Source organism: Salmo salar, chromosome ssa22, assembly GCF_905237065.1.
Source record: "Salmo salar chromosome ssa22, Ssal_v3.1, whole genome shotgun sequence".
Taxonomy (NCBI): domain Eukaryota; kingdom Metazoa; phylum Chordata; class Actinopteri; order Salmoniformes; family Salmonidae; genus Salmo; species Salmo salar.
The window spans coordinates 22636054-22657521 of NC_059463.1; the positions used below are offsets into that span (position 1 = coordinate 22636054).

The 21468-nt window shown below is 44.6% G+C and overlaps 1 protein-coding gene across 1 annotated transcript in view; it reads right to left on the reverse strand.

Moving 5' to 3' along the window:
• The window catches only part of LOC106583001 (plexin-A2), a 50705-nt gene that overhangs the window by 14936 nt on the left and 14301 nt on the right, over positions 1-21468 (reverse strand). Inside the window, exons 4-12 of the mRNA XM_014166698.2 lie at positions 14748-14882; positions 9816-9916; positions 5496-5619; positions 5192-5345; positions 4915-5011; positions 1791-1905; positions 1421-1621; positions 782-878; positions 258-457 (exon numbers count right to left, since the gene is read on the reverse strand). Of these exons, the coding sequence (XP_014022173.2) occupies positions 258-457; positions 782-878; positions 1421-1621; positions 1791-1905; positions 4915-5011; positions 5192-5345; positions 5496-5619; positions 9816-9916; positions 14748-14882 (1224 nt within the window). The remainder of the gene's footprint in view (positions 1-257; positions 458-781; positions 879-1420; positions 1622-1790; positions 1906-4914; positions 5012-5191; positions 5346-5495; positions 5620-9815; positions 9917-14747; positions 14883-21468) is intronic.

Below are 21468 nucleotides of genomic sequence, written 5' to 3' on the forward strand. Positions count from 1 at the left end.
GCTCATGGCTGCGTTCATTTGGTTGCAGAGATAATGTTGTACTCGATGTGGCACACGCTGTGTCTCGTATAGTCCTTCCTTAATTGTGTTCTACTGATTTGAAGGAGGATATGATGCTCATGTCTAAGGACTGATCCCATTGTTTTTACTGGTTATTTCTGAGAAGGCCTCTTATTACTAAGGCCCTATGATGGATAATGATGAAGGTTAAAGTAGAGGTTTGCAGGAAAAGGTAAGGGTCTCACTGATTAACTAACCTCGGTGATGCGTGGGTTGGTACACTTGACATTCCTGGCGGACAGGTTGAGCCAGCGGCTGGCGTAGGGGCTGATGGGTGAGCAGTGCTGCTTCATGGTGCACCGGCCTTCTCCACTGCACCAGCCACACTGGAACTTCCTCTCGGCCCTCAGACACATGCCACAACTGTCCCGCTGGGCACCACACTTATACAGGTGCACTGTGGGATAGAGGAGGACCGCAGTTGAATTATATATTTCACAGTATTTAGATATTGAATGGCACTATTCTACAACCAAATACATCATGGAAAGAGTTCTAACAGTCAGAAACCAAAATGGTAAACACAAAAGTTCACCCTTCATCCTCACAGCACAAATGATTGGCCAGTACTTAATAATAACACAGTAGAGTGTGAGTGCCATGTGAACTTTATCTGAAGGCAGAGGGAAAGCTTTGACGTGGGCTAGACCCCATCCATCCCAACAGAGTGACTGTTTTCCACTCCTCAGCAATTGCAGGCAATGATGGATGGCACAGGCACCTTTAATCTTCTCGGGATTGTCGATGATGAAATTGCCGTTCCAAACGATAGAAAGGTCCACAGCCAGGTCACTGATCCTTACACCCTCATAGATGTACTGAGAGAGAGAGAGATAGATGAGGCTTTTAACCACCTGTCATTTCTAGGATCACTGTCTGCTCCTCTCCACTGGGACGTGCCCATATTGGGACAGGACTCTGTGGAGAGGCTGTTCATTGGACGTGAGAGAGGAGAGTGCGGTATAGATACATTAAAATGTCATGTAGTCTGTGTAGCCCTGTCTGCCACTCTTCCTCACTCAACTATCTGAGAAGTTGGTCCCCACTAAAACTTGAGTCTCAAGGGAACATACTTTGTCCCAAATACAAGGACCTAGATGTATGTTTGAATGGCATGGACATGTTAGGTTTCAGACATAATTTAGATGTCTGTTTTAGTCCTTCCACTGCAGACAACCTACTTCTTATTTTATCAAGACACCACATCACAGATCATTTCAGTGGGATGAGATCAGATTCAGAATGCGCTCAGGGACTACCTCAGATATAATTCACTAGACTAGAGATAATGGTCATGGATAATGCACGGCCAGGTTGAGGCTGGTCCCGGCGATGTTAGAGAGGGTCACACAGTACGTACTGAGCTGTTCTGACACTGCACGCTGGAGCTGTTAAAGCGCAGGGCGGTGACGAGGTGGTTGTTTCCCTGGACGTGGAGCACACACTCGTAACCCCGCTGGCCAGACTGGGGTTGGGGAAGGTTCCGGGCCCTCAAGGTGATGGGTCTCACCTCCCCTGCTGGGATCAGGATCTCTCCAGAGTGCAGCAGCTGGGGGCAGTCCTGTAGAACGTACGCCAGGAGTCAAAGGTCAGACATCAAAAAGCTTCTATCAAGGTCCATTCAATTATAAAGATAGATTAAACACTGGTTAACGTAAACATGTGTTCATGTGTATTATAGAGACAAAACTGTTCATCTGGTGTTTGTTAATCCATAGCCATGTAGCTACCTCTGAGGCATTGACACGGCCCTCCTGAAAGGAGCAGCTGGAGGGGTTGTGAGTACACAGGTTGCGGTATTTACACCAGTGGCAGCGGAAGGTACTGTTCACACAGGACAGACACCTGCAAGGCAAAGACAGAGGGAGGGACAGATGGACACGTTACACACATCATATGACCAACCAGCCAACCAAACACATGCTCTTAGGGGACGTACATGTCTAATGATCCATCCAAGATACAATGCATGAAGAGAAGCATAGTTAGTTCCTCAACATTGTACCACTAACGCATAATGTTAATACAGCAGTGTTTCAGAAAGGCCACGAGCAACAGGAAGTCAGTATGTTCTGTAACAGCTCTGTATTAATAGAACTGGCCTGCCAGGCCGTTTCAAACACAGGATAATTAATCACGGAGGCTGATGTGATGCTGCTGTGCTGTGTGAGGAAAAAAGGGAGGGGAGAGAAGGGGGTGGCTGTTTAGACTGACATATTAATCACACTATAGACCAGAGAGGGTCGCCAGCTGCTAATGGGCACCTCATTCTGATGAATTGGATGTGATGAGGCTTTGTACTGCATTTGTATTATTGTAATATGTTAAAGTTGACCTGAATGTACCTGCCAGAGAGCTACACTACATCCCCAAAAGTATGTGGACACCTGCTCATCGAACATCTCATTCCAAAATCATGGGCATTAATATGGCGTTGGTCCCCCCTTTGGTGCTATAACAGCCTCCACTCTTCTGGGAAGGCTTTCCACTAGATTTTGGAACATTGCTGCGGGGACTTGCTTCCATTCAGCCACAAGAGCATTAGTGAGGTCGGGCACTTATGTTGGGCGATTAAGCCTGGCTCGCAGTTGACGTTCCAATTAATCCCAAAGGTGTTCGATGGGGTTGAGGTCAGGGCTCTGTGCAGGCCAAGTCCTTCCACACCGATCTCGACAAACCATTTCTGTATGGACCTCACTTTGTGCACGGGGGCATTGTCATGCTGAAACAGGAAAGGGCCTTCGCCAAACTGTTGCCACAAAGTTGGGAGCATAGAGCCGTCTAGAATGTCAGTGTATGCTATAGTATTAATATTTCCCTTCACTGAAACTAAGGGGCCTAGCCCGAACAATGAAAAACAGCCCCAGACCATTATTCCTCCTCGCACTATGCATTGAGGCAGGAAGCGTTCTCCTGGCATCCGCCAAACCCAGATTAGTCCGTCGGACTGCCAGATGGTGAAGCGTGATTCATCACTCCTGAGAACGAGTTGCCAATGCTCCAAAGTCCAATGGTGGCGAGCTTTACACCGCTCCAGCCGACACTTGACATTTTGCATGGTGATCTTAAGCTTCTGTGCGGCTGCTCGGGCATGGAAACCCATTTCATGAAGCTCCCGACGAACAGTTCTTCCAAAGGAAGTTTGGAACTCGGTAGTGAGTGTTGCAACCGAGGACAGATGCTTCTGCACTCAGTGGTTCCATTCTGTGAGCTTGTGTGGCCGACTACTTCGCGGCTGAGCCGTTGTTGCTCCTAGATGTTTCCACTTCACATTAACAGCACTTACATTTGACCAGCGCAGCTCCAGCAGGGCAGAAATTTTGCCAACTGACTTGTTGGAAAGGTAGCATCCTATGACGATGCCACGTTGAAAGTCACTCAGCTCTTCATTAAGGCCATTCTACTGCCAATGTTTGTCTATGTAGATTGCATGGCTGTGTGCTCGATTTTATACACCTGTCAGCAACGGGTGTGGCTGAAATAGCCGAATCTACTCATTTGAAGGGATGACCATATACTTTTGTATATACACTACCGTTCAAAAGTTTGGGGTCACTTAGAAATTGTAGCTGGAAACGGCTGATTTTTTTATGGAATAACTACATAGGCGTACAGAGGCCCATTATCAGCAATCATCACTCCTGTGTTCCAATGGCAAGTTGTGTTAGCTAATCTAAGATTATCATTTTAAAAGGCTAATTGATCATTAGAAAACCCTTTTGCAATTATGTTAGCACAGCTGAAAACTGTTGTCGTGATTAAAGTAGCAATAAAACTGGCCTTCTTTCAACTAGTTGAGTATCTGGAGCATCAGCATTTGTGGGTTCGATTACAGGCTCAAAATGGCCAGAAACAAATAACTTTCTTCTGAAACTCGTCAGTCAATTCTTGTTCTGAGAAGTGAAGGCTATTCCATGCAAGAAATTGTCAAGAAACTGAAGATCTCGTACAACTCCCTTCACAGAACAGCGCAAACTGGCTCTAACCAGAATAGAAAGAGGAGTGCGGGTACTATTTAATGAAGCTGCCAGGGGCCTCCCACTCCTCTTTCTATTCTGGTTAGATCCAGTTTGCCACTTCTGTGAAGGGAGTAGTACACAGCATTGTACGAGAACTTCAGTTTCTTGACAAATTTTATAAGGGAGTCATATTGAGACCAAGGTCTATTTTACAGATGAGCCCTTAATTACATACATTACAGAAAAATACAAAATAGAAGCAGAAAGAAAAACACGGTCATAAAAAACAAACACATGTAATAAGGTCCTCAATCAGCTTTCTGAATTTCCCTACAGGCACCAAAACATCAAATTTAAGAACATTTTGAAGATTGTTCCACAAATATGGTGCAAGAAAACTTAAAGCTGATTTACCTAACTCAGTAGAGACCAAAGGAATTTCCAGAGTTAGCCAACTAGTATGTCTAAAGTTTAGTAATGATGGTAGGTACAGTGGGACCTTTTGTAAAAGGGCTTTATAAATGAAAACGTAGCAATGTATCAACCTACATGACATCAAAGAGGACCAACCAACTTTCTGGTAGAGAATGCAGTGATGAGTACTAAAATTGTCACCCGTAATAAAGCGCAGTGCACTATGATATACTGCATAATCTAGTTGATGATCCCTGATGTACACTGTTCCTCAGGGAACCATTCTAGAAACACTGAGTAGAACCAAATAAGCTAACAAAGCGGGGTTGACTGCCTAAGGTTGACCTAAATCTGAATTTAGAGGTTACCTACCTGCCTGTGCTTAAGTGGGGTTGTGTACATCAATGTCCTTAATGGGGTTGTACTCTACTATCTATTGAATGGATCAGATCATGTGTGGGCCGGGGGGTGTTGTACTCACGTGTGATGCATGCTGCAGTTATAGAACTTGACCTCTGTACTGCCCAGCATTTGACCTGTCTCCTTAGAGTTCAGACGCAGCTCCACACTCAACCAGTCTGATAGATAGGGGGGGTAAGGATACATCTGATTTTGAGTATATTTATGGGTTTCCAGGTTTTTGGTTATACAGTGCTTAACTTTATTCAGACTGTTGGTCCTCTGAAAAAGAGGTCACATCTGTATCACTGAGGAACACAGAGAAATAGGTTCTATACTGGAGCTATATCTTTTCTCACCTTGTCCTTCAGGTATGTGTGGGACCTCCTTGCCAGACGGGGACAGACACATGACTCTGTTGCCGTTGACATGACCCTCCATCTCCGCCTGCTCTCCAAAGGCACAGCTGATCCCAGCTGAGAGGTCAGGCACGTTGCTCACCTCCAACAGGAGCTATAGCAGAGGAGGAGAGAGGGATAGCTGCTTTGGAACTGTCTAGTCTGTCATGAAAAACTCAGGACCACGTCACCACCATCAAAACTCAGAACACGTAAGAATCAGTTTGATCAGAAGTAAAGAACGAACGGTTAAGATTTGACTCACGGGCACACCGTGTGCTGACACGGCGATGCTGTCTGGGTGAGCGATAATTTTCACACAACGTTCGATATCAGTGGCGAACCGGAAAGGCTCCTCTGCTCTCTGACACCGGTCTCTTGTGGCACACCTATGGATGGGAACCAGGACATTATTCAAAATCTTAAGGAACATCTAAACAACATTGTTGCAATATCAAAGCAATTGAGGTCAACTAAGGAAAGTGAGCCCATATCAGTGTGATTGGATTGTTCTGGATTGTTGTAAGATGGGATAAATTGTGTTTTATATTGGTGTTATATAATCAGTCTCTTTAAACGAGAAATTGGGATAGCTTGGGACGTGGAGATTTAGAAAATGCACACAAACACAAGAAAATTGCACTTAAGACAATGAGAGGATCTCAAGGTTGCATCTCTCAGCGATCATGCTTCCTCTTGACGAGGATTTGACAATAAAGCGTGTCTCTCTTTTACATTTGTAATGCCCACTGCGGGATGAGACGGTGCTTAATGAACTCTCAGATGTTGTCGAGGGTGACATCTCATGGGAGCCTTCAAAGCGCACAGAGACCTCAACTGTAATTACAAGACAATGAAGGCAGAATGGATGATTGTTGTTCCTACCGTTTCCTTGATACAGCCGGTACCCAAAGGGAAAATAGACACTAACTTCTTGGCCTCTCATTAATTGAAGTGCCTCTGGACAGCCATTTCATCCCAGACGCCCTTTCATTCCCTTTTATCTCATCTCCCCCTCCATGTCATGTCTGATGGAGCTGTTTGTTCTCCTGTCCTAGCCCCTTAGACATTAACACACCACACACACTCCTCTGTAGGTCACATGGGGCTTTACCTCCACATGCTTTGGGTGGGCATATACAGTGATTGCATGTTGCATTTTCTAACTCCCTGTTTTACTCTTGAGAGACAAGTTGAGTATTTAATTCAGGCAATAGTAGCTATATACTGAATAGTAGCTCATGGAAGTAGCATGCATACAGGTATAATACTGGGACTTGGAGTGGAAACTGCACTAAAGTAAACAAATGACGAATAAAGTACCAGAACAAAAATATAAATGCAACATTTTACGGAGTTATAGTTCATATAAGAAAATTGAAATAAATAAATGAGGGCCTAATCTATGGATTTCACGTGTGGGAATACAGATACCGTAAAAAAATATTGAAGGCCGTGGATCAGAAAACGATTCCGTATCCGGTGTGACCACCATTCATGCAGTGCGACACATCTCCTTCGCATAGAGTTGATCAGGCTGTTGATTGTGGCCTGTGGAATGTTGTCCCACTCCTCTTCAATGGCTGTGGGAAGTTGCTGGATATTGGCGGGAACTGGAACATGCTGTAGTACACGTCAATCCAGAGCATAACAAACATGCTCAATGGGTGACATGTCTGGTGAGTATGCAGGCCATGGAAGAACTGGGACATCTGTGAAGAGCACACTTCTACAGCGTGCCGGTGGCCATCGAAGGTGAGCATTTGGCCACTGAAGTCGGTTATGATGCCGAACTGCAGTCTGGTCAAGACCCTGGTGAGGACGATGAGCATGCAGATGAGCTTCCCTGAGCTCATCAGCTTCCCTCAATCAATCCCTATCCCAGTCTGCTGTTCCCACATGCTTCAAGAGGGCCACCATTGTTCCTGTTCCCAAGAAAGCTAAGGTAACTGAGCTAAATGACTATCGCCCCGTAGCACTCACTTCCGTCATCATGAAGTGCTTTGAGAGACTTATATCACCTCCACCATACCTGACACCTAGACCCACTCCAATTTGCTTACCGCCCCAATAGGTCCACAGACGACGCAATCGCAATCACACTGCACACTGCCCTAACCCATCTGGACAAGAGGAATACCTATGTAAGAATGCTGTTAATCGATTACAGCTCAGCATTTAACACCATAGTACCCTCCAAACTCGTCATTAAGCTCAAGACCCTGGGTCTCGACCCTGCCCTGTGCAACTGGGTCCTGGACTTTCTGACTGGCCACCCCCAGGTGGTGAGAGTAGGAAACAAGATCTCCACCCTGCTGATCCTCAACACTGGGGCCCCACAAGGGTGCGTTCTCAGCCCTCTCCTGTACTCCCTGTTCACCCATGACTGCGTGGCCATGCATGCCTCCAACTCAATCATCAAGTTTGCAGACTCCCTTGGAGTGTGGTGTCAGGAAAATAACCTCACACTCAACGTCAACAAAACAAAGGAGATGATCCTGGACTTCAGGAAACAGCAGAGGGAGCACCCCCCCCCCCATCCACATCGACGGGACAGTAGTGGAGAAGGTGGAAAGTTTTAAGTTCCTCTGTGTACACATCACGGACAAACTGAAATGGTCCACCCACACAGACAGTGTGGTGAAGAAGGCGCAACAGTGCCGCTTCAACCTCAGGAGGCTGAAGAAATTTGGCTTGTCACCAAAAACACTCACAAACTTTTACAGATGCACAATCGAGAGCATCCTGTCGGGCTGTATCACTGCCTGGTACGGCAACTGCTCCGCCCACAACCATAAGGCTCTCCAGAGGGTAGTGTGGTCTGCACAACGCATCACCTGCCCTCCAGGACACCTACACCACCAGATGTCACAGGAAGGCCAAAAACATCATCAAGGACAACAACCACCCGAGCCACTGCCTGTTCACCCCGCTATCATCTAGAAGGCGAGGTCAGTACAGGTGCATCAAAGCTGGGACCGAGAGACTGAAAAACTGTTTTTATCTCAAGGCCATCAGACTGTTAAACAGCCATCACTAACATTGAGTGGCTGCTGCCAACATACTGACTCAATCTCTAGCCACTTCAATAATTAAAAATTGGATGTAATAAAGGTATCACTAGTCACTTTAAACAATGCCACTTTATATAATGTTTACATACCCTACATTACTCATCTCATATGTATATACTGTACTCTATACAATCTACTGCATCTTGCCTCTGCTGTTCGGCCATCGCTCATCCATATATTTATATGTACATATTCTTATTCATTCCTTTACACTTGTGTGTATAAGGTAGTTGTTGTGAAATTGTTAGATTACTTATTAGATATTACTGCACTGTCGGAACTAGAAGCACAAGCATTTCACTACACTCGCATTAACATCTGCTAACCATGTGTATGTGAGCAATAAAATTTGATTTGATTTGACAGTTTCTGACAGTTTGTGCAGAAATTCTTCGGTTTTGCAAACCGACAGTTTCATCAGCTGTCCGGGTGGCTGGTCTCAGACGATTCCACAGGTGAAGAAGCTAGATGTGTAGGTCCTGGGCTGGCATGGTTACATGTGGTCTGCGGATGTGAGACAGGTTGGGTGTACTGCGAAATTCTCTAAAACAAAGTTGGAGGTGGCTTATGGTAGAGAAATGAACATTCAATTCTCTGGAAACAGCTCTGGTGGACATTCCTGCAGTCAGCATGCAAATTGCACACTCCCTCAAAACTTGAGACATCTGTGGCATTGTGTTGAGTGACAAAACTGCACATTTTAGAGTGGTCTTTTATTGTCCCCAGCCCAAGGTGCACCTGTGTAATGATCATGCTGTTTAATCAGCTTCTTGATATGCCACACCTGTCAGGTGGAAAAACTATCTTGGCAAATGACAGGGATGCAAACAAATTTGTGCACAACATTTTTGAGAAATAAGCCTTTTGTGCATGTGGACAATTTCTGGGATCTTTTATTTCAGCTCATGACACATGGGACCAAGATTTTACATGTTGCATTTATATTTTTGTTCTGTATAATTAGGATAAATCCATTCTGTTTTGCTAGTCAAGTACGATGATAAGAGTGCACTTCAAGAGCTGCAATTTAGATAATGATGATCGTAGAGATTGCTGAAATGCAAATGCCATATAATACTGCATATTATATCCTTTCTGGGGTCTGTTTCAGTACATTTTCAGAAACACTGCCTGGGTTTTAATCTTCTGAATCCCTTCTGGTCTGTCCTGTTCTATTACGTAAGCTAACATGCCGGTCAGACAATTAAGATGTAAGCCCAGTCTCTCAAAGACCAAAATGTTATAGTCTGCAGCAGCCCAGTGGGTTACCCTGTCTACTCCCTGTAATCCTTCTGTACTCTGTCCCCATTGTCTCATTCTGACCCCCCATACCAGCAGTGACAGTTTGTCTGTCTGTATCTGTGTGCTCAATAGCACCATTTTCTATTCGAGGGATTCTAATTCTTACTCCTTTTTTCCCCATCTAAATTCCAGCTGTTGGTAAGTTATGTGATTGGTGTGTTAAACCATGGCCATTGTGCCTTTTAAGAATAGTGTGGTAGTGGACTTACATGTTGAGCAAGACACACCAGCCGCAATGAGGATCCTCAGAGCTCAAACACTCTCCGCAGGTCCCATATTGCTCACATGCCTCCACTGGGACCTTGGTCACCTACAACACAACAGAGGAAGGCTTAGATGCAGCACAGAGGCCATGGAGGCTACAACATTCACATACACATAGATATGAGTAGCATATGATTTACAATAAGTGTAAAACATATTGCTCTATATAATTGCTATATGACTTTTTTAGCTGGTTAATTGTGTGTGGTATGTGATAAATGTCATGAATTCATTGAAATAGTGTATTTCCTGTTGGCTTGACCAATGAAACAGTTTACATGATCTAAGGAAATTGAGAAAAGACTGGTAGTCCGTGAAATCAGATTGATTCAGCTGATTGATTGTGGGAAGGTTCAACAGAGGAAGTGGCTTTGGCAAACAGGCTGAGAAAGGAGTAAAGCCACAGCCTAGATCAGCCTGATCTCCATGGGTGAGCTCACATCCTAGATCAGCCTACACACACACACACACACACACACACACACACACACACACACACACACACACACACACACACACACACACACACACACACACACACACACACACACACACACACACACACACACACACACACACACACACACACACACACACCACCACCTCTCTGTGTGGACGCCTGGCAAAGCATACGCTCCCATTGGTCGCTGTGCCAGACGTTGCTGTTGAGTGGGCAGCGCCAGCAGCCAGTGCATACACAAACAGGTTGAAGCTTTGCTATTTTATACTTTGCTATTATTCCCCCCTTTGACGGACAATGCAAGCAATTTCTTGATGTAAGCAATCACAAATGAAGAGTGAATTATGGATTAGAACGTCTCTGCTGCACTTGATAGCGTAAGTGGGTTCTCTGCCAGCTCTGTGTTAGCAAAACTGATTATCTGCCGCTTCCTGCAAAATCCGTTTACATTTTTTTAAGTGTTCAGAACACAGTGCATTCCATTAGAACAATTATTTTAGAAGGGATGGACGGGCAAATCTGATGCAGGAGGAGTAATCGACCAAACCAACCCAACTCAGATCAGCCTCTTCTAAACTAGCTGAGAAGGGGAAGGAGCAGACAGACAGAGTGGGCCTTGGTGTCACTGTGCCAACAGCGTGCCTCTTGTGCTGCGTGCCTCTGGTGCTCAGATGATGGGAGCTTATTTGTCCATCGGATTTTACCTGAGCATAAGGCATAGCTGTGAATCACAAAGAGGTGACATTGACAGCAGAATTTCTTTTTTTAGGACCACATTCTCCCACAAATGTACAGCCCTAGAAAATCCATAGAAATGTAACAAATTCATTTTCACATTGAAATCATTGGCAGTCACTTGATGAACGCTTCAGATAGTTATCTTTCTTCAACTGACCCTATCCATCAACCATCAGCTTATTATGTGACTAGTCGATCTGCTGGGAGGACAGACAGAGGTTGCTCTCCTCTCTGACCTGTTGTGTTCACAGCTGCTGACCCCTTGACAGGGATAACAAAAGGTTCAAGGACGGGTCAGGGGGAAGCCAGGACAGAGACTAATAACCCTTCCTGTCCAAACAACCTCACACAAAGTCCAACCAAACCACACTCAACAAAATGCCCAGATACGAAGTATTTCCTCCTCTGCCTTTTTCCCTTGACGAGACGGATCATGGTTGCCTTTATAACAGGGCTCTCCGACCCTGTTCCTGGAGCGCTACCCTACTGTTGATTTCGCTCCAACCCCAGTTGTAACTAACCTGATTCAGCTAATCAGCCAGCTGATTATTAGAATCAGGTGCGCTAGATCGAGTTGGTGCGAAATCACTCTGGGAACGGGGTTGGAGAGCCCTGCTCTATAAGCACTACAGGCAGCCTATACGGTTTATGTACGATGTGTAGCCTGTATGATGATGTTACATTTCACCCGAGTTATAGCTATTGCCTTCAGGTTAATTATACTGACTAAAATGGGAATAAGAGTGGAATTCATTATGTGTCCTAAACAATGGTACTCTCAGAAATTGAGTTTGTGAAGCAGCAAATGTGAAACTTTTAGCAAGTGTTTCACATTTTACAGTGTAGCACTTGTAGAGAGATTGCCTTGTAGCCAATGCAGGTTGTATTCCCTCTGAGTGAATAACTGTAATAACACTTGTCATGGGCCAGCTTTAAACCTCTGACCCCATGCTACAGTCAGACCATTACAATTGAATGAAGAGTGTGTATTTTTGGACAATACTTCTCAACGTAAAGCAGTGATAGATGTTTCAACAAATAATCAGCCTGAGGACATCAAACAGATCCACTATTATAAAGCCGCTTGGTAGGATAAAAAAAGTCAATTCTTAGACTACTTACACACACACAAACACACACTCCGTTCCTCTCATTGTTATTCTGCGAGGGTCGCCTGATCGCAGTGAAATCTGTTTGTGCCTCGCTCCTCATTTCACATAATTTCTCTATTGTTTGGCTCAGAGAAATCCCCAAATCCCCATACTCTGGGACCGGCTGGGAAAGCAGGAAATCTGAGAGAGCAGCCCAGCAAGCCCCTCTCCTCCTGGAATTCCTATGTAAAGCTCTAGGAAGGTCTGATTGGAATAAGAGAAAGGGAGGAAGGCTTTACTCCTTTTCCGGTCCCTATGGGCCAAAAGCCACAAGCAGACTGTATGATTCCAATATTAGGTGAGAGAGAGTGCATGGCCATGGGCTGGTTTGGTTGGTTACATGCGTCCATGTTCTCATACTACAATCCGAACGGGAAGAGTATCTCCTTGAAGGGAGCATGTGTGTCTCCTTGAACAACCAGGGCTCATCAATAAGTGATGTCCTGTCTCTTCCAGTCTATCACACTCTAGGAAGTGCTTCCTTCATTTGTATCAAGAGACACTTATGTACAATGCCTGTGCCCGTTTCTCCCTCATTTCTCACAGAGAACCTCATTTATTCCTTCACTTGATGTTTAGAGATTATTTCTAGACACCAACTAATTTATGCCGCCTGTGTTGTTCAAACGCCCTCTGCCTCTTTGTCCATCAGTTTAGTTTATATTCCATCAGTTTAAAAATATATTCCAACAGTTGGGAGACAAGTGAGTGTAGCAGTGATAGCAGGCCTTTTGGCCGTACTGAAATCTAATCCCATTACACAACGCCATGTGACTGTGCCAGAAAAATCACTTGATGGGAGTTGAAAGTGATTACCACTGTTCCCTCTTATCTCCAAAGAGTCCAGAGGATATCTGCCAACAACAAATGCTCTGCTAGCTGCTGTGATGCTGGCCTAACTGGAGAACACCAAAAAACATCCACAAAACAATGAAATGTCTGGTTTTCAATGGGATGTCTATAGCATGTAGATTAGAAGATACATCGAAGTCAAGTAATTTCTATGGGATGTGTGTAGATGAATGGACTTGTAATGGTTTTCTGTGGCATATATGAGATGCCTGTTAGTCTAGTGGTTTTCTATGGGATGTGTGTAGTATGAGATACATGTTAGTCAGTGCACATGGGTGAGTAATTAGAGCATCTGTCATTCTGTCTGAACATGCCCTGCATATCTTACACACAACCCAACATGGAGTGTACGTATAATATAATATCAGAGAAGAATTCAAAATGTACAGTAGTATCACAATGTATGAAGGAGAGCACAAGATCAAATATTTCGGATCAAATTCATCTTTTCAATTCTCATTATATACACTACATGGCCATAAGTATATAAACACCTGCTCATTGAACGTCATTCCAAAATCATGGGCATTAATATAGAGTTGGTCTCCCCTCCCCCTTGCTGCTATAACAGCCTCCATTCTTCTGGGAAGGCTTTCCACTAGAACATTGCTGCGGGGACTTGCATTAGTGAGGTTGGGCACTGATGTTGGGTGATTAGGCCTGGCTCTCAGTCGGCGTTCCAATTCATCCCAAAGGTGTTTGATGGGGTTGAGGTCAGGGCTCTGTGCAGGCTAGTCAAGTTCCCCCACACCGATCACAACAAACCATTTCTGTATGGACCTCCCTTTGTGCACAAGGGCATTGTCATGCTGAAAGAGAAAAGGGCTTTCCCCAAACTGTTGCCACAAAGTTGGGAGCGCAGAATCGTCTAGAATGTCATTGTATGCTGTAGCGTTTAGATTACTCTTCACTGGAACTAAGGGGCCTAGCACGAACCATGAAAAACAGCCCCAGACCATTATTCCTCCTCCACCAAACTTTACAGATGGCACTATGCATTCAGGCAGATAGTGTTCTCCTGGCATTCGCCAAACCCAGATTGGTCTCACAGACTGCCAGATGGTGAAGCGGGATTCATCACTCTAGAGAACGCGTTTCCACTGCTCCAGAGTCAAATGGCGGCGAGCTTTACACCACTCCAGCCGACGCTTGTTCTTGTGCTGACGTTACTTCCAGAGGCAGTTTGGAACTCGGTAATGAGTGTTGCAACCGAGGACAGATGATTTTACACGCTACATGCTTCAGCACCCGGCAGTCCCGTTCTGCGAGGTTGTGTGGCCTACCACTTTTGGGCTGAGCTGTTGTTGCTCCTAGACATATCCCCTTCACAATAACAGCACTTACAGTTGACAGCACTAGCAGGGCAGAAATTTTACGAACATACTTGTTGGAAAGGTGGCATCCTATAACAGTGCCATATTGAAAGTCACTGAGCTCTTCAGTAAGGCCATTCAACTGCCAGTGTTTGTCTATGGAGATTACATGGCTGTGTACTTGATTTTATACACCTGTCAGCAATGGGTGTGGCTGAAATAGTCAAATCCACTAATTTGAATTTGAATTTGCATCACAACTTTGAACCCATAGAGTACGTACATCATTCTGTTCATAGTTAAGGGTCATGTTAACCTATAAACATTTGCTTCTGATACAGCAGGAAATGGGAGATTCCTCACCAGACTGTCAGACATGACGTAGAGAGAGTTGCGGTCCTGAGTGAAGGCCATGTCTCGGAGGATAGGACTGCCATCTGTCATCACGGTCAGGGTCTCATACAGCACCCCGCCCGCAGGAGGCCCATCCACTCTGATCTGAAGTAGAGAAAGACAGACATAGGTCTGGTCAATTACATCTGTATGCTTGAATATTAAATAAAGGGATGGTTTTGACCAAACATACCTATGGACTACTGTGGTTTTAGCTTGGCTTTGTAATGTTGTCCCTACTCCACGATTAGTTAATGCTGTTACTGGTGGTGGCATTTTTCTGGCTTGTTTTCAAGTAAACCAGACTCTAAAGATTTGACTTTGGCATGACTTTCAAACCACCATCTTTTTGGAGCTCATTAAAAGCATGCAGGCGGATAGGCGTCTACTTCCAAACAGAGAATTGAATTCCCTTCCCCTACCCCCTTCTGTCCACAGGCCACATTTTCATCAATACTCAGAAAACGCTGCCCTCATTAGTAGGCTATATCAGACATCTGAATTGCTTCATACATCACAGTACATTATTATCACATCTACCCTGGGTCTTGACAGACAAAATTAATAAACCTTCAAGTTCAACACCCAAGAGAAAATATCCTCATTAGATGTACTATCTCAAATGTAATGGCTGCTAAGAAATCAAGCACAAAAATATCCTTCAATGTACTTTTTTAGATAAAGACAATACTCCTCTAAATACAGTATAAGAGGAGGCAGAGGAATAGACATTGAGACGTGAGAAGCCCATAATAAACAACATATCCTCCATTCTAGTTATCTGGACACTACAAATCTCCAGCACCAAGCTCAGGTTGGACTGCTGCACATCTCCCTGCGTGCCAGGCCAGTACACACAGTCCCTGGCAGATTCACAAACTCTCTCAATAGACACAACAGCAATCAATACAAACGGATTGCATGATTGGATCCCCTGGGCTCCAAAACTGCACCAATCAATCAACCCTTCCACCTTCCAGTCAGAAGTCCTCTCCTGCAAGCTGGGCTCCCCACCAAAAACAAAGGGGAGTACAGAGAAAAACATCTCTTGGGCTGAGATGGGAGAATCCTACAGGACAATCCCTCTGGGACAAACCGACCAACGCCTGGCAAGCAGCCCCAGAGCTGCAGTAATTTAGGGACACAGTCAGGGGGTTCTCTCAGCAGGATCACCAGAGGATCATGGTGTCCACTCTGCTCCGTTTGTCATTTAACCAGCTCTGTCCACCATTGATTTGACACTTTCAACCTCCTAACCAGTCACTCAATAGAAAGTTGTTCTCTTTAACTCCTTGTCTATTTAGTGGATCCCTGCCCCCCTTCCCTGTCTTCCCCCTCATCCTCGGACTCTCTTACCACAATCTCACGCAAAGTGGAGTCGGCTTCCATTCCATTTCCCACACTCCATATTTCATAAATAGAAACTAAAGCTTGTACGAGTTCCCTTCGCAAAATGTTATTGTAAAAAAAAAAAAAATTGTCCATAGATATATTTAGCAGGGCATTAGGAGGTTGACCAGGGGCCACCATGGTGGACAGGGTCCAATTTATGACTTCAGATGGAATGTTGACCTTTTGACCGGCCCAGAGTTTGATTTCAATCCATTTATATATGGGTTTATAATCTAAAACAGGGTTGCTACGGGCTCTGGCCCTGTGGGACTACAACAGGTCTTCAATCTGTCTTTAAGCCCACAGTCTGTAATGAGAGAAGGAGCATTTCACTGGTTTTATAATGAGCCTGCAGGTAGCTGCTGACATGTGCACAGTATCTAGAAGCTGTCCTAGTTCAGCCAGAGTTTGTGGTAGAAGTAATGTACATGATGAAAAGTGGCTAGTTCACAAGGATCAACCGATGACTGTTGTCTTATCAACCTTAGTCATGTAATGAAGAAAATGTTTTGTGAACAGAACATTTGAACCGCAAACCACAAATAATTTAATTTCAAGGCTCTTACTGTATATGCACACAAAGATGTTTGCTCTCTCTTTGTGTGCTGTCGATTTTACTGGATAGGAGGATACACAGCAAATTTGAGATCAGGATTTAACATCCACAATGTTAAACTAACACTTTTCAAAGTTTTGACCAACTAACACCCCTAAAGTGTTGGTTTCCTAACACTATGGGTGTTGCAAATTCTGACTTACATTTTTTGTGTTATGGAATAACACATGTAGTGTTACAGTATTTTGGGGGGGAGGTGTTGTTTTAACACTTTAGGGTGTAAAGCCGTATTTGCATATTTCCCAGCATGTCTTTTTGAGTGAATTTGAGAGACACCCACCCATGACTGTGTTTGTTAGTGACAGAGACATGGTTGTTGCATTCAAGGACTTTTTGTCCTAAAGCCTTCACCAAGTGACTATCTACAGGAAGTGGATTCATTTAAATGAAAAGTAAACCCTTTATGACCATATATTATACATTTGATAAGGCCTTTAGTTATGGCTTAGTTATCCTCAACATTGTGGTCTGAAAATACTGGCTCATGGGCCACATCAGACTTTCAAGTCACAATATGCTGGTTTGTGAAGTGATTAGTAATTCCTATTGGAATCCAGCCAGAGAGAGGAAATCCAACAATTGGAATATTTTATCACCCAGAACCTGCATTCAGAATGACTGCTATGGTGAAGGATTTAAAAACAATCTAAACTGGAATAACCATCTCAGTAACAGGTGCGATCAATCAAACCCTTTACAGATTGGATTAGTTTAGAAATGTTTATTTATTTATCTTTGTATAGTATAAGATCAACGAATCAATCAATGCGCATGCAGAAACACAGGTATTTAAACAAACTATTCTAAGAATCAACGTTCAACAAAGCATGCTGGCAAATATGATAGAGGCAACTTCCACATTTTTTTTCACTCAGAGAAATAGCTTAGTTTACCTGGCACTGTTTCCAAATTCAAGTCATGGCACCGATGTTAGCATTTTTCAGGAATCATGTGAAGCTCACCAAAGTCACTTATAGTCACTAAAACGTTAGCATTTGGAAACAGCTACTGCCAGGGAAACTAAACCAAATCATAGATTGCTGTCATACCTTGTCCATAGACTGTTTACAGGGTAAGGAAACCAATGTGTCATTTTCTAATTTGCCTGCCATTCCCACTAAATGTGATCAGTTTACAGTACATGTCGTTGGCCTGCCATTCCCACTAAATGTGACCAGATGTGACTAGCATGGGCAAAGTGTGTTAAGTGTATCCTACCATATGGATAATAGACTGGGAGCGATCTCTTCAGCTAGCCTATACGTTTTAGTCTAGTATCCACCCAGTCTCCCTTATTCCTTTGCCAGATACAATATGGTAGTAGGGACACTAGCAACAAATGTTCATGACATTTTCCAAACATCTCTTTCTAACTGACTGAAAATACAGTGACATAAAGCCAGTACGTCTGGTAACCTTCAGGGTTGAACGGCTGTGTGTTTTGGCAAATTCTAGCTGACAGACTGGAGTGGACATTGATTAACCCGTATCCATCATGACTTTGGCTGAATGCTGATGAGGAGGAGCGTATATCTGTCCTGTTAAGACGGGATGGTGCTGCAGTGCTTAGTGTTTAGTGAGGTGGAGGTCTGTATTACACACCTGCTCTAATCAGTCAGACATCTCATCACTGCTACTAAGAGAGCTGTATTGATCCCTGACATTGAACAAGCTGTATGTTAGCAAATGCAATTGCCAAAGATGATCACTTACTAGGCTTAATGCACTCTAATTGTGTTTGTGTGTGTGTATGTTTGTGCGTACGTATGTGCTGTGTGAGAGGGCTCGTCTGACAAAGGGAAAAAACATACAGCATGTGTGTCAGGGTTGAAAGGTATGAGGTTTGCTGAATGATCCCTGAGTTTTTCCCTGAACTTAACATCCTACATTGTGGGTTAGCTTCCAAGCCCCCATAACACCATTTCTACGACATGACCACAGACTCATCTAGGTCTCTGTGTTTTCCCTTAAGAGCTTTTGGGCTCTCCTTCAGTGCCCTGCTTCCTGTTCTCTTGTTCCTGTCCTCCTCTATACCCCCTCCTCCATTCCCTTTGTTTTGGGGGGCGATTCAGGCACTCGTCTGGACTTAATTTTCTTAACCGCTATTTAACGGATGCATCCTGTGTGTGTGTGTGTGTGTGTGTGTGTGTGTGTGTGTGTGTGTGTGTGTGTGTGTGCGTGTGTGTGTTTGCACGTGTGCATGTCTTAGCCTGCATGCTCATGGGTGTGTACTAAGTGCAGTACATGTTTCAGTGTCCTAATGCAAGCAGAACTCAAGAGAAGCAGAGGATATATGGACATAGCTGCCCTTCTATCATGCATGAGAGTACTGTTCCGGACAACTGTGAGTAAGACCTTCAAACAGGTTAACATTCACAACGCCACAGGGCCAGACGGATTACCAGGACGTGTACTCAGAGCATGCGCTGACCAGCTGGCAAGTGTCTTCTTTGACATTTTCAACCTCTCCCTGACCCAATCTGTAATACCTACATGTTTCAAGCAGACCACCATAGTCCCTGTGCCCAAGAATGCCAAGGAAACCTGTCTAAATGACTACCACCCCATAGCACTCACATCTGTAGCCATGAAATGCTGGTCATGGCTCACATCAACACCATCATCCCAGACACCCTGGACCCCCTCCAATTCGCATACCACCCAAACAGATTCACAGATGACGCAATCTCTATTTCACTTCACACTGCCCTCTCCCACCTGGATAACAGGGGAAATAACTAGGTGAGAATGCTGTTCATAGACTACAGCTCAGCCTTCAACACCATAGTTCCCTCCAAGCGGGGCCCCTCAGGGGTGCGTGCTTAGTCTTCCTCCTGTACTCCCTGTTCACCGATGACTGGATGGCCGCCCATGACACCATCATCAAGTTTGGCGATGACACGACGGTGGTGAGCCTGATCACCAATGACGATGAGACAGCCTATAGGGAGGTCAGAGACCTGGCAGTGTGGTGCCAGGACAACAACTTCTCCCTCAATGTGGGCAAGACAAAGGAGCTTATTGTGGACTACAGGATATTGAGGGCCAAACACGCCCCCATTCACATTGACAAGGTTGTAGTTGAGCCGGTCCTTCGGTGTCCACATCGCATAATCTTTTTATTTTACTCTTATTTTACCAGGTAAGTTGACTGAGAACACATTTTCATTTACAGCAACGGCCTGGGGAATAGTAACAGGGGAGAGGAGGGGGGATGAATGAGCCAATTGTAAACTGGGGATGATTAGGTGGCCATGATGGTATGAAAGCCAGATTGGGAATTTAGTCAGGACACCAGGGTTAACATCCAAACACACCAACACAGTCGTGAAGAGGGCACGACAACGCCTCTTCACCCTCAGGAGGCTGAAAAGATATGGCATGGGCTCTCAGCTCCTCAAAAAGATCTACAGCTGCATCACAGCTTGGTATGGCAACTGCTCGGCATCCGACCGCAAGGCACTAGAGATGGTAGCGCGTACGGCCCAGTACATCACTGGGGCCAAGCTTCCTGCCATCCAGGACCTCTATACCAGGCGGTGTCAGAGGAAGGCCCTAAAAATTGTTAAAGACTCAAGCCACTCAAGTTATAGACTGTTCTCTCTGCTACCACACGGCAAACAGTACCGGAGCGCTAAGTCTGGGACCAAAGGGCTTTTGAACAGCTTCTACCCCCAAGCCATACGACTGCTAAATAGTTAGTCCGGGTAGCTATTTGGTTAACTATACACTATCTGCCTTGATTCTTTTTGACTCTATGCACACACACTGGACTCTCCCCACTCACTGGACTCCCCCCATACACTCACACATACTTACACTGACACTCCAACACACACACACACACACACACACACACACACACACACACACACACACACACACACACACACACACACACACACACACACACACACACACACACACACACACACACACACACACACACACACACACTCACTCACTCACTCACTCACTCACTCACCACTCACTCACTCACTCACTCACTCACTCACTCACTCACTCACTCACTCACTCACTCACTCACTCACTCACTCACTCACTCACTCACTCACTCACTCACTCACTCACTCACTCACTCACACGTTACACGTACACACAAGCACACATTCGCCACACACACACGTACACACTTCCACACTCACCACATGCGCTGCTGCTACTGTTTATTATCTTTCCTGTTGCCTAGTCGCTTTACCCCTACCTTTATGTACATATCTAGCTCAATTACTTCGTACCCCTGCACATTGACAAAGTACTGCCACCCCATGTGCATAGCCAAGCTATCATTGCTCATTGTGTATTTATTCCCTGTGTTACTATATATATTTTTTCTATTCTTATTCGAATAAATATTTTTTGTATTTGAGATGTTGTGGATATAAACGTGAATGTTGTCACTTGCTACTTAGACAGTTCACCACAAATGAAGTTCTATCTGCTGTGAAGATATCTTTACTGAGGCTACTGTTCAGAGCATGCCGTTATGAACATCTTTTCAATAGAGACTCAAACACACCTTCATTGCCAGTCCCCATCTTCCTGTCTGAGATTCTCCACTAATCACTTCAATTACCAAATATTTCCTTTCCGCTCTGAAGCTGTCTTTGAGAAGCTTAAGTCATTTAGTACATACACATTGGAAAGTGTCCTCACTTGGTC